The sequence below is a fragment of the Culex quinquefasciatus genome, chromosome 1, assembly GCF_015732765.1.
Source record: "Culex quinquefasciatus strain JHB chromosome 1, VPISU_Cqui_1.0_pri_paternal, whole genome shotgun sequence".
In the NCBI taxonomy this organism is placed as follows: Eukaryota; Metazoa; Arthropoda; class Insecta; order Diptera; family Culicidae; genus Culex; species Culex quinquefasciatus.
In genome coordinates, this window is record NC_051861.1 from 123,429,057 (window position 1) to 123,442,595 (window position 13,539).

Below are 13,539 nucleotides of genomic sequence, written 5' to 3' on the forward strand. Positions count from 1 at the left end.
TAGATGACAATAAAATGCCATCTTTTGAGCTATGGGCAGAGTTATTAAAATTCATTTGGTAGTGTTGTTAATTTTGTATTCTTAACCCTCTACAACTCAACCCCGCCTTTAGACGGGTTTCGATTTAAAAAATCGCCAAAAATGGTGCCATTTTAAAGTAGAAAAGAAAAAAAACAAGCAAAAAATTGAAAAAGTGACTGTAAAACCATGAAAAAATTAGATAGGCAAAATGTAAAGATAGGAGGTGGTAGAATAGGCCAAATACTACCAAAAACAAACATAAACTAAACAAGATAAATGCAAATTAAAATATTAAAAATGAAACAAGAAAAATGTAAAACAAGAGAAGTTAAGTTTTTCGTAGAACAAAAGTTGCTCAAAATGACCTCAACACGGGAAAAATAAAAACTTTAGAAAAAAATTTGGGCTGTAGTGTAGAGGGTTACAACCTTAATTTTCGACCATATCAAATGTAAGGGTTAATTTAAACATTTTGAAAATGTTTTTATTCAAGAGATCGTGAAAAAAATGACGCAGAATTATCGTCACTTTAAAATTATAAGCTATTTTGGTGATGTAGAAAAACCATCGTTTTTCCCTAGGTTTTTCCTAAATAATTTTCTTTCGGAGGTTTTATCTCAGCAAACATTGGTTGAATCATCAATATCTTTGAAGCATATTTTTTTTAAATATTTGATATTTTCGATATAAAAAATTATTTCGAGTGGTCAAGCTTGGTCGTGATTTTTACAATGTAGAAATAGTCAAGCTATCAACAAGAAAAAATATTTTAGTGAATATAACTCGAAAATGATGCACGATTTGTTTAAAATATTTTTATTTTTTTCGACTTTTCCTCCACGTTTTCAAAAATCATATTTTTTTCAAAAAATTGGCGTAAAATAATTGAGAAAATTTCTCAGAGAGAAATCTGTAGGAAATTTATTCAGCAATTCAAAAATATTTTTTCAGGGCTGTAATTCCAAAACAGAGCACCTTATCAAAAAAAAAATACCAAAGTACTATTCGATTGCTATTAAAATCAGGTTAGGAAGGCTAAAAGTTTCCCCATTTTCAATATAAAAAAAATCTTCTTTTGTGAAAATTAATATCTCTGGAACCAGATTTTGCATCATCCTGGCTCAAAAGATGTCTTTTTGGATCCCAAAAAACATATGAAAAAAAAATATAAAAAAATGTTTTTGAGAATCCAAATTTTACTGAAATAAATTTAAATGAAAAAAAATTATAACTTTTTTAAGAGTGTAACTATTTTTTAATGGTGCTGATTCTAATTTACAATATTGCTCAAGACATCAAATCGATCAGAAAATTCCATCTCAAGATTTTCATAATTGTACGGAAAATTGTATGTACAGTTCTGACTCGATTATCCGAAGGGCTTGAAAAAAAATCACTTAGGACAATCGAATCGCAAACATTTTTTGCGTTGGTTTTCTTCTTATTGTCGAGTTTAAGTATTAGCCGCAAAATATGCTAAAGTGGTTTAGAATTTGTAAATCCAAGATGGCGGTTGAAATTGCAGTGATGAAATATTAAAAAATGCATTTTGTAATTTAATAGGCAATCAACTATTTAATTCTACTCAAACTGGGTCGCAAAACTCGAATGTGAAAAGAAAGAAAATTAAAAAACCGTTTTTTTTGGATAGTCGAACTTCTGATAATCGAAACTTCGGATAGTCGAATTTGCATTGTATAAACTAATTATACAACATTGCTACTTCTGACATAGGGAATGTATGGACAAAGTTTCATCCAAATCAAGAACTACAAATTCGCTAAAATTTTTACGAAAATCTGGAAGCTATCCAATAATACAAATTTGAGTCTTTTCGAAAAATACGAGAATTATTACACTAAAAAAAAAGATACCTAAAATGAGTTATCGTCGGGTTTTCGTCAGCAAAATTATTGTTTTGATAACGATGACGATACTTCTATCGCAAACGTTCCGACTTAAAATTATCGACGATTACCAGTGTTGGTATTCTCGCGCTCTCGCAAGAAAAAATCCTCTCTCTCGAGTTCTCGCCGCGAGTCCCGAGCTGCCGAGAGAAACTCGCCGATTGCCCGTGCTCTCCTCCACTCGCGAAACTCAGAATTGCCCGCGAGCGAGAAGTAGAACGTGTTAGAAACGAAAAAAAAAACAACACAGCGATTGAAGTTACTTTTTTTACCATCGCCTGATTCGCTTTCATAAGCCTGATAAACAAATTGCTTGCTTGGGACGAACGCCCAGCACGAGGCGCTCGCGGCAAGAGCGAGTACGCGAACGAAAATGCGAGTGCGAGCGAGGAGAGGAAAGTACTACAAGTTCTCATTCTCGCTCGCGAGTGAGAAAAGCTTTCCTTTTTCTCGCTCGAATTCTAACACTGACGATTACCGTATCGTTTTACAACGTTGACATGTCCTCTTTGGTTGAAGTCTCATAGTCAAGGCAAGGTATCATTTCCGGTCGGCCATGTTTGTTTCAGAAAAAAAAACATTAAAATTTTATTCAGAATGCATTAATAACAAAAAAAAAATCAAGCGACCGTCAGAGTGAACGCACACGAAGTTGAAACGAACAAAAGCCGAAGCTCAACATTCAAGCAGCCACCCGACTCGGGGTGGTGGTGCTACGTTGTGACAGCAATCATTTGAATGTAGTCATTTCCATTTTTTTAGTTTTCCTTGGAATTTTTCGGATTGTTTCTCAGAAAAGTAAAAAGACTGCGTTTTTTTTTTCAATTATTTAAGAGGCTCCAATTTGCCAACATTCGACAAAAAGGGCTCCATTCTCTCTAATTTTTATTGTTTTTTTTTTCGAGCGAGAAAAAGTCACACAATTTCTCTATACGTAGCAGATTTTTCGTAGTAGATTAATATAAAGTATAGTGGAGAGATTGACAATGATTATCATTCAGTTTTGTTGATTTTGTTTAGTTGCTAGATTTTTTTTTACCATTAAATATTAATTAAAGTAATTATTGTAAAAATAGTGTGTGTGAGTTTCACTTAACTTCCACATTGCATCCTTTTTCTTTCTTTCACGAAAATATAAAAAATAAGGAATTGGTTATTATCTGATAGATAAATAAATACTTGTTTGAGAAAATAATAGTTTTTCCAATTAGCAAGTAAAACTTATTAACCTTTCTTCTTCGTTACTTATTGTCGCGACGACTAAAATAATTGCAGTGCTGTGGAATTGCGTTATGGAATTTCTAGAACGTGTGTGAATTGTGTTTTTGCTGTGTTTAGTTTTTAAAACCAATCTTTCGCGATTTTCGTTCGATTCGATCAACGTAAAAACAAATGCAAACCACAAAAAAACTCTCTCTTTAAGTTTGTGATTTTAGGACGGAGATTTCGACGGGACGAAAAATAATAATGCTCAACCCACCTCACTTTCTACTTCTTCTTTTTGCTCTTTCGCTTCTTGCGCTTGGAACCGGTCCCAGTTGCCACCGGAATTCCGCTGGGCTTTTCCTCCCCAGCCTTCTTCCCCCCGACGACCTCATCCTCATCGTCGTCGTCATCCTCTTCGGCGCAGAAAACCGCCCGCAGTTTCTCATCCTGCAGCGTTTGCTTCTGCAGCTTGGCCATCCGGTCCAGCTGTTCGTCCCCGCCAAACGCTTCGAAGGCGCTCGGATTGCCGATGACCTCGCAGCCATCGTCCTCGCCGGCGTAAAAGTCCACCACCCGGGTGGGAATCTGACTCGGTTGACTCGGAACTGGAGCTGGAGCAGGTTGTTCGTGCAAATCGCTCTGGTGGGTGTAAAAGTCGTTGATGAGACGCTCGCGCACCATGAATACCGTTCCGATGGCACCGGTTTTCTCCTCGTAGTGCCGGAACTCCTCGTCGTCGTCGTCGATTTCGACGGCGTCGTTGTGGATGCCGCCGCCACTGGCGGATACGATCGAGGGGTATTGTTCCGAGTGCTGGAAGGAGGAATTAGATTTTTTATTCAATAAATATTTAATTTAAAAAAAAATCTGTATTTTTTTTCGTTCAACAAACACTAAAAAAAACTCTTATATTTTCGCCGGGCAGACGGTAATAACAAAATTCATGCCATTTCAGTAACAAATACTGTTAAATAACAAAAAGTGTTATGGAATAATCTTGCAAAATTCATTTTTACATAAGATTTTAATAACAGTTTATGTTATCATAACAAATTTTGTTATTGGTCTGATATTGGTTGAAAGCCAAAACAACTTTGGAATAACATTTTTTGTTATGGAAGAATACCTCCAACTGTTATTGGGATGATCGGATTAGTTGTTAAAATAACAAAAAATAATAACAAAGATTTGTTTGAAGAATCACTAAAAGTGTTATTAGTCAGTTATTACAATAACAATCCAATAACAAAACAATCATAACGACGAATAACAAATCTTGTTATAAATAACATAAAATGTTTTTGGCCTAGTATTTTCAAATATCAAAAAATGTTATTCCCACGTTATTTCCGTCTGCTCGGGTTATCTTGGAAATTGATTTTCTGATTAACTTGGTGTCAGATAAAAAAATGTTCCATTTTTTTTAAATTTACTATTCAACTTTTTCTGTAATCACGACGGTACTGCAAATGGGTAATTTCAGGATATTAAGAACAAATTATTAAAAAAAACACACACATTTTTAATTTATAAATATTTGATAATAATTTTTTCCCAAAAAGCTACCAAAATTCCCTACAAATTCCTTTTTTTTCAAAAACAACCACAAAACAATAAATGAAAATTTTGTTTATTTTGACCTTTAAAAAGTAAGTCTAGAAATGATTTTGAAAACATTGTTTCAATGATAATTTACGAAACTTTTTGGTTCTTTAAAAAAAACCTCCGAAAATTCAGTTATTTTACTGGCACATAATTATGAAATTCAAAATATTTTTAAATTCACATAAAAAAACCCCAGATTGAAAAATCGCATGCTAAAACATGCACATTTTTGTGAGAAAAGTCACAAAAAAATAGTTTCATCCGATGAGAACCAAACCCAGCACACACTGAGAGGGCCTAGCGCCTTAGCCCGCACGGCTATCAGACCATTTAGGAGTGGGTAGGATAAACGCATATATGAGCTCGACATTTCGGCCAAGAAGGTTTCCCATACTCATGAGCTACATATTTCTGGGTGTAATATTACATGAAATTTCATAAAATAATGCAAAATTTGCAAAATTAAAAAAAAAAACAAAATTTACCTTTTACACGCAGCTGTATTACAGTGGACTCTCTGGCTGTCGATCTTCTCGATATTGATAATTCTCCAGCTGTCAATAAATTTTTCAGTCCCTTCAAACAGATTGCTTTGATTTTTCATTCTATAATGTGATAACTCCCGCTCTCGACGGTCCCTTCAATATTGACAACGAGAGAGTCCACTGTACTACTTTTTTTTAGCTGTGTATAAAATAGTTCTTAAATGACACATTTTTGCATTTATTTCAGTGCAGAGCACGATACTCTACGTGAAATTGTCGTGAAATTTCAATGTTTTGCAATTGGCATGCGGTTAAATTTCAATGTTTATTTTTTTTTTTCATCACTAGCCCTAAACATGAGTTACGCTTATACAGCTTTTCTCAGTTCCGGTACCATTTTAGAAACGCTGAAATCCTGGCGTATTATTACAAAAATTAGATTTTTTTACAAATTAATTTAAATTTCCATCTATTTAAAATTTTAAATAATTTTTTTTTATTAAAAAACATGATTTCCACACAAAAAACGCCAAAGAAGTCGTCTTCGTGGAAAATCTCAAATATCGTTTTTTAAATGAATTAGTAGACACAAAAAGGCAAATCTTAACTAAAGGAAAAGCATGAAAAAACATGTTGGAAAGTCAAATCAAATTTGCAATGGGTAATTCTCTACCAACTCACACGAAATCGGGAAAAGTTGCCCCGACCCCTCTTCGATTTGCGTGAAACTTTGTCCTAAGGGGTAACTTTTGTCCCTGATCACGAATCCGAGGTCCGTTTTTTGATATCTCGTGACGGAGGGGCGGTACAACCCCTTCCATTTTTGAACATGCGAAAAAAGAGGTGTTTTTCAATAATTTGCAGCCTGAAACGGTGAAGAGATAGAAATTTGGTGTCAAAGGGACTTTTATGTAAAATTAGACGCCCGATTTGATGGCGTACTCAGAATTCCGAAAAAACGTATTTTTCATCGAAAAAAACACTGAAAAAGTTTTAAAAATTCTCCCATTTTCCGTTACTTGACTGTAAAAAATTTTGGAACATGTCATTTTATGGGAAATTTAATGTTCTTTTCGAATCTACATTGTCCCAGAAGGGTAATTTTTTCATTTAGAACAAAATTTTTCATTTTAAAATTTCGTGTTTTTTCTAACTTTGCAGGGTTATTTTTTAGAGTGTAACAATGTTGTACAAAGTTGTAGAACAGACAATTACAAAAATTTTGATATATAGACATAAGGGGTTTGCTTATAAACATCACGAGTTATCGCGATTTTACGAAAAAAAAGTTTTGAAAGTTTTCGCATGTTCAAAAATGGAAGGGGTCGTACCGCCCCTCCGTCACGAGATATCAAAAAACGGACCTCGGATTCGTGATCAGGGACAAAAGTTACCCCTTAGGACAAAGTTTCACGCAAATCGAAGAGGGGTCGGGGCAACTGCTGTGTGAGTTGGCGGAGAATTACCCCAATTTAAAAGCACCTCGAAAAAAAAACGTAAACGACAACTAAATTTTATTGCTTTTCTTGCTGAAAATATATTTTTCGGATTTTCATAAAACTTTAATTTTTTAACAATAGTTTCTGAGATATTATGTGTTGAAAAATTAGGGGTGATTAATGACACTAAGAAAAACATATTTTTCACAAAATTCAAAATTCTGCATCTCAGCAACCAGAAAATTTTGCGGTCTTTTCAAACATCAAATTTAAATTCATTTTTTTACATTAAAATAGGATTATTCGTTCACGAGATATCGGTGATTAACCCTTTCTGTCCTTATGGGCAATATATGACTCATTTTTTTAAGTAAACTATAATTTTCGTATGGTCCTAAGAATCATTTTCCCATCATCAACTCAAAAATATTTTTTTAAAAATTCAGGCCTGAAAAAGATAAAAAAAAACGAGAGCTACTGGGCAACATGGCAACAATCGCATTTGAGGCCCAAAAGGCATCTAAAAACTTTGTTCTGATTTGATTTGATAATTTTTTTTAGATTTTCCATACAACGATGAGCCAGTCTAATGGCCACATTTCAGCAACCTAAAAATCAAAATTGATTGAAAACTTACCTAAAAATATACTATTATCTTAAAAACGTTGCATTTTATCAAAATTTCACTTAAGTACTTTTTGATTGCAAATTTAAATTTACATTAAAAAATAAAATAATAATAATTGCACCTTTTTTTTATAGATCACCGTTTAAAAAAAATATTACTTAGTGAAAGATTTTTTGCCCTTTCTGGGATCTTTTGAAAATATGTCGCTCATATGAAATAAAAAAAATTATCTTGCCGTTCAAAACATTTCTAAATTTTTAAAATCAAGATTATTTTTTTAAAAAGCCAAAATATATTGCTTAAGACTTTTAAAAGTTATTTGTAATATTTTGAGGAACATAAAATAGGAACTAAAATCTAAAAAAAAACTAATTGATTTTTCTTCGAATTTTTTTTTATTTTTCCCGTGTTCAGGAAGTCATTTTGAGCAACTTTTGTTTCTACAAAAAACACTGCTTCTCTTGTTTTCTGTTTTTCTTGTTTCATTTTTAGTATTTTAATTTGCATGAATCTTGTTTAATTTTTGTTTGTTTTTGTTAGTATTTGGCCTATTCTACCACCTCCTATCATTACATTTTGCCTATCTAATTTTTTTCATGTTTTTACAGTCACTTTTTTCAATTTGACCCCTTAAAAAGTGTTTTTTTTGTTAAACATTTTTAAAGTGACATAAAACAAGTCAAACTTCCACCCTAAAATTTTCTTAAATATTAAGAGTTCTTCTTTCCAATGCTTTTAAAGATCAAAAATTGGTTGAACATGATTTTTTTGGCGAATTTTTAGATCGAAGCCCGTCTAGAGGCTGGGTTGGGTTGTAGAGGGGGGGTTGTAAAACTCACCGAATACTCCATCTGCTGCCGATACTGCTCCAAATCTTCATCATCCTCTTCCTCTTCCTCCTCCTCCTGCTCCGCCCGTTCCTCCTCCGTCATACTCTTGCTAAGGTTCAGTCTCACCTTCTCGTTCTGCTTCAGCTCCCGCAGCACGTTCTTCATCTTATCGTTGATCGACACGTACCGTCCTTCTTCGTAGCCAAACCTGCTGCTACCCTCCCCATAACCTCCCGCCGAGGACACAAACGAATCGTCCCCTCCACCGACCCCGCAATCGTCGTTGAACCGGCCAACGATGATATCATTGATCTGGCCATTTCCCCCACTCAACGCTGGGTTGACGACCTCCACGATCGTCTGCAGCGGGTTCACTTCGTCTTCGTCTTCATCTTCTTCGTCAAACGGCCCGCCATGGTCGACGTGATCTTCCTCCAGGGACACGTCGTCCGCCGCCTCGGTTGAATCGTCCTGATCGAGGGACTTTTGGGCGGGGAGTGGACGTTCGCTGCTGCCGGAAGAGGGCTCTTCAAGCTCGAGCATGATGATCCGCTCGCGCATCGTTTCGACCTGGAAGAATTGATTGAGTTTTAGGGTTTTGTTGAAGTACTAGAATGACATGCAACGCACATGCTGATGATCATGCAGAAGCATTCTTTTAAACTTTTCAGTTTTTTTTGTCGATTTTAGTAAGGGTAGTAGAGAGTAAGCAGTGCGGAAGTGATTTTTTCTTTCATTCAATTAGAATAATTGTTTAATATTTGGGACGTTAGTCAGAATTGGGTGGATTGGTGCGTGATATAAGTCTCTGCTGTTAATTTAGTCACTCTAATAGTTAGTTGGTTGAGAAGACAATTATATTGTGAGTTATACTGTGCTGAAAATTCAAAATAATAAAACTTCAAAACTTTTCTTCTCGCTTTTATTCATTTTTCAACTACATTTTTTTGTGTTGAAACACAAACAATGATGACTCTTCTCAAATTGATTTATGATTTTGATTTATTATAAAAAGTTCAAAATACACAAAATATTGACCAACGGTTGAGTAAGAATTAATAAATCCGTACAAGAATTGCAGCTGGAAACATATGCTTTCATATTTTAAGAGCTGAACTCGATAACTGTAAAAGTTGAAATGACGACATCAGGGCACTCATGCAATTTTTTTCGAGTTATCCAATTTTTATTTAATTTTCTGAACTATGCAATGTTCTTTGTCACAATGGTCATGCCTTTTACATAGCTTGCATCTCCTTTTAAATTATAAATAAGAGCGGCTCAAAATTTTAATTCCCAGGAGCCGAAAACAAAATTGACTTACAAAAAATTACGCTTTTTGAAAGGCAAACAGGACAATTTAGAGAATTTTAATTTAAGAAATCAAATGTGAACATGGAAAGAAATTTATTAAAAAATTTTGAAGTACTAGATCACAATAATTAGGCATAAACTCGAAACTGGTTGAAAACATATTTTTTTCCATGTTTCTAGAATTTAGTATTTCAAGCCTTAAAAACTTAAATTTGCCATTTTCTGCAGTACAACAAAGAATGCTTGAAAATTATAGTTTTTAAATTTAAAAAAAAATATTTTGATTTCAAATAAATGAATAAAATATACCAACCATCAAATCGAAGATCGAAGAAAAAAATTCATACAAGACAAAAATCGAATTAAACATTTTGAAAAAAAATCTGTCGATGAAGCACTGGAATTCAAATTTCAGGGAAATTACGACATCAGGGCACTTAGCTAAATACAAACAGGCATATTTAAAAAATCATCAATGTTAGAATTTAAATGTGAACTGGGAAAGTGATTTTTGATTAATTTTTTGAAGTACTAGATTACAAAGGTTTAGACAAAAAACTTGAAACTGGTTCAAAACAAAGATTTTTTCGTGTTTCTTGACTTAAGCTTTTCAATTTTAGCCTTCATAACATAACTTTTTCTTATTTCCTGCAGTACTAGATTACTAGATAAAAAAAACTTGAAAATATGTTTAAATTATTTTGATTTCAAATCGATAAATTCAATTTTCCTAGGACCAAACCCATGACATTCCTTTTGGAAAAAAATCTGCAGTACTAGAATTCAAATTTCAAGAAAACTACGAGATCAGGACACTTTATTGATTCCAAACAGGCCGATTTGTAGGATTATCAATTTTATCAATTTTATTATAAATTGAATGTGACCTGAGGCAGCAAATGCTGTTTAATTTTTGTGTAGTACTAGATTACAAAAGTTTAGTCATTTAACTTAGAACATAGAATTGTTCGTATATCTTGAATTTAGTGTATATATAGCCTTAAAAAGTTAACTTTTTCATAATTTCTGCAGTACTAGATAAACAAAAAATCCTGAAAATGTCCTTTTAATGTATTTTTTCAATTGAAATATTTCAAAATTATTTAGATTAAAAATAATATTTTCTCAGCACCAAATCATTTATATTTTAGGGTTGTAAAAAATCGAAAATCAATTTAAAAATAAAATTAAAAACATAAAAAAAACAAATATCGATTTGAAAAACTTTTGGAAAAAAAACTGCATTTGAAGTACTAGAAATCCAGCTTCAAGAAAACTACGAGATCACGGCACTTTATTGATTCCAAACAGGCTGATTTGTAGAATCATCAATTTTATAAATCAAATGTGACCTGGGGCAGCAAATGATGTTTATTATGTTTGTAGTACTAGATTACAATAGCTTAGGCATACAACTTGAAACTGCTTTGAAACATAGAATTGTTCGTTTTTCTTGAATTTAGTGTTTTAATTTTAGCCTTAAAAAGTAAACATTTGCTTATATTCTGGAGTACTGGATTAACAAAAAAGCTTGAAATATTCTTTTTATTTTCTCTTAATTAAAAAAAAAGATTTTATATCAATAAATTTTATTTTCTCAGCACCAGATTTATTCTACCTATTCTAAGATTTTTAAAAAATCAATAAATCGATTTAAAAAAAAATAAAGCGACTTTTGAGGAAAAAATCTCTGTTCGAAGTACTAGAATTCAAATTTCAAGGAAATTTCTAGATCAAGGCACTTTACTCAATCCAAATATGCCAATTTAGGGAATCACAATTTTATGAAATGAAATGTGTACTGAATATAATTCTGTTTTATTTTTGTAGTACTAGATTACAAAACTGTAAAAATAAAACATAAAACTTGTTAAAAACATAGAATTAGTTATGTTTCTGTAATTTAGTATTTTAAGTTCCAGATTTACAAAAAAGCTTAAAAATCATTTTTAGAGCATCTTTTTGCAATTTAAAAAATCCATAAATTTATGTTTAAAATTATTGTAAATTTTAGGTAAAGTACATACATAAAAAGTTCTAGTTTTCAGTGACTACAGAACTGGAATCGGTGTGCGTAATTATTATAAATTCCGCTCAGGTACTCGATGCCCAATCCTCTAGTAAACTTAAGGTCAACAGAAAATGCAGTACTAGAACAAATAAATTAGTTTGTATTTGAAAGATTCAATTGATATGAAAGAAAAAATACAATAAATAACTACATGTATAATTCAAGAGCTTAAAAGTTTATACAAAAAAATGAAACAAATAACGTACTAGAATATCAGACACAAGATTTCAACGTAACAATAAAAAATAGTTAATTCAAGTCAATTTTCCATGAGATTTTTTCACGTCAAGAATGTGAGGTAAAAAAATCTGCAGATACAGTACTAGAATTCAAATTTCAAAGGACGGGATCAAGGCATAGAACCCAAACAGGCCGAAATCAAATTAAATGAAGGCAAATTAGTTTTTTGCAGTGCTAGATTACACAAAATTAAGCATAAGTCGTGTTTCAAAGTTAGTTAAGTATTTCAAATTTAGCCTTCATAACGTAACTAATTTTTTTTTATAAAAAGCTTTAAAAAATTGTATGCTTAGCATATTTAAGTTTAAATCTATCTATAACTTTCAGGTACAAAGTACATAAAAAAAACTCTAGATTTTCTTGACGACTGGGCTGGAATCAGCGTCTGTATTGAATTTGATGACAAATTTCTTTAAGGATCCATATTCCTATAAAGTAATGTAAAGTCTAGATTTACAAAAAAAAATGCAGTACTAGAATATAGGAACAAGAATGTTTTTGAGTGATTCAAGTGATATCAATCAATAAGTGACAATAAAATATTCTTAAGTTCTGGTGTTCTTTACCAGAAAATTTATTTTTTTCTGCCCGCAAAAATAAGAAATAATCATATATTTGACGTGTAACAGGTCTCTTATTAACTGAGTAGCAAAAATTTTAGGCATTAGAATATGCAAAAATGACGATAGTCAGCGGTTGGTCAGCGGCACAAATTATTAAATTTTTAAGATTTACTCCAAAAAACTTTTAAAAATACCATAATTGTGTACTGAAGTACTAGATTAAACCAAAAGAAACTGCATAATTTCTCCAAATAAATTTTCAAAGCTAATCAATCTACTTTGCTAGAAAATAAACATAAAAATTGTGCACAATATCTAAGCTATAACAAAAAGCATTTGTCAATAGAACAACAAAAAACATAAAAATTGCTAAAAAAATAACAATCCAAGTGAGGTTGGGTGCTCGCATTCCCTAGGTGGCAGGTGTCGTTTTTGTGCAGAAACCCCTCTTAGTCTCGCCGCCGTCTCCTAACCTCCGTCTCGATGACCTTCTCCACGTACTCGACGGTGCGCAGGCCCCCACCGGGCAGTTCCTCCGTCCTTCCGCCGATCACCTTCTCGTCGAGCACTTTTTCCGTCTCGCGCAGCACCACTTCGTTGCCGGTTTCACGCGATTTCACCGCAATCCGGGGAAACCGGACCGTGGGAGGTTTCGGCGCGATCGGTGGGTACGCCGCGCCACTGACCTGGGTTAGCGATGACGTCGTCGATGACTTTGCGTCCCAGGGAGGGGTGTTAGGATGTTGCACAAGTGTTGCAAATGTGTGTGTTTCACACCATGTTACGGGGTAGTTTGGGTTGATTTTTGGGTGGGGAAATTTCGGTTACGATTGTTACAGATCGGAAAAATTAGCGATAATTAGAGTTTAGTACTTCCAAAGGGAAACACGGAAATCTGGTTTAGCTTAAACATTCTAGTACAATTTCAAAAAAAAAAAAAAAAAACAGTCAACTCACCTGCTCATCGCTGCTACTGACGACGTGCTCTGCAATCGTTGGGTAGTAATCGTGATGGTCGGACTTTAGATGTAGCACCGCCGGGTTGTTGTTGTTCGATTGATCGCCGTCCTGCATCGTGACGGCGTTCATCGTTTGGATCATGATCTGCGCCTGCAAGGCGTCGTTTTCCAGCGATTTGAGGCGAGCTTGGCGCCACGCGGCACGCTTTTGGGCCCTGTAAATAGAAAATCATTTAGTTGAATGACCTTTTTTAAATTTGAGTTACTCAAT

General features: G+C 33.4%; 1 protein-coding gene across 13 annotated transcripts in view; it reads right to left on the reverse strand.

Annotated features, from left to right (window-relative positions):
• Positions 1–2,740: 2,740 nt before the first annotated feature.
• The window catches only part of LOC6038307 (protein lap4), a 139,186-nt gene continuing 128,387 nt past the window's right edge, over positions 2,741–13,539 (reverse strand). For 11 of the 13 annotated variants that reach the window (XM_038261384.1, XM_038261389.1, XM_038261377.1 and 8 more), the window contains 4 exons: positions 13,267–13,483; positions 12,783–13,022; positions 8,131–8,691; positions 2,741–3,947 (listed from right to left, as the gene is read on the reverse strand). In XM_038261384.1, the coding sequence (XP_038117312.1) occupies positions 3,417–3,947; positions 8,131–8,691; positions 12,783–13,022; positions 13,267–13,483 (1,549 nt within the window). In that variant the 3' untranslated portion in view covers positions 2,741–3,416. The remainder of the gene's footprint in view (positions 3,948–8,130; positions 8,692–12,782; positions 13,023–13,266; positions 13,484–13,539) is intronic. The other 2 variants (XM_038261366.1, XM_038261381.1) reach the window with 2 other exon arrangements.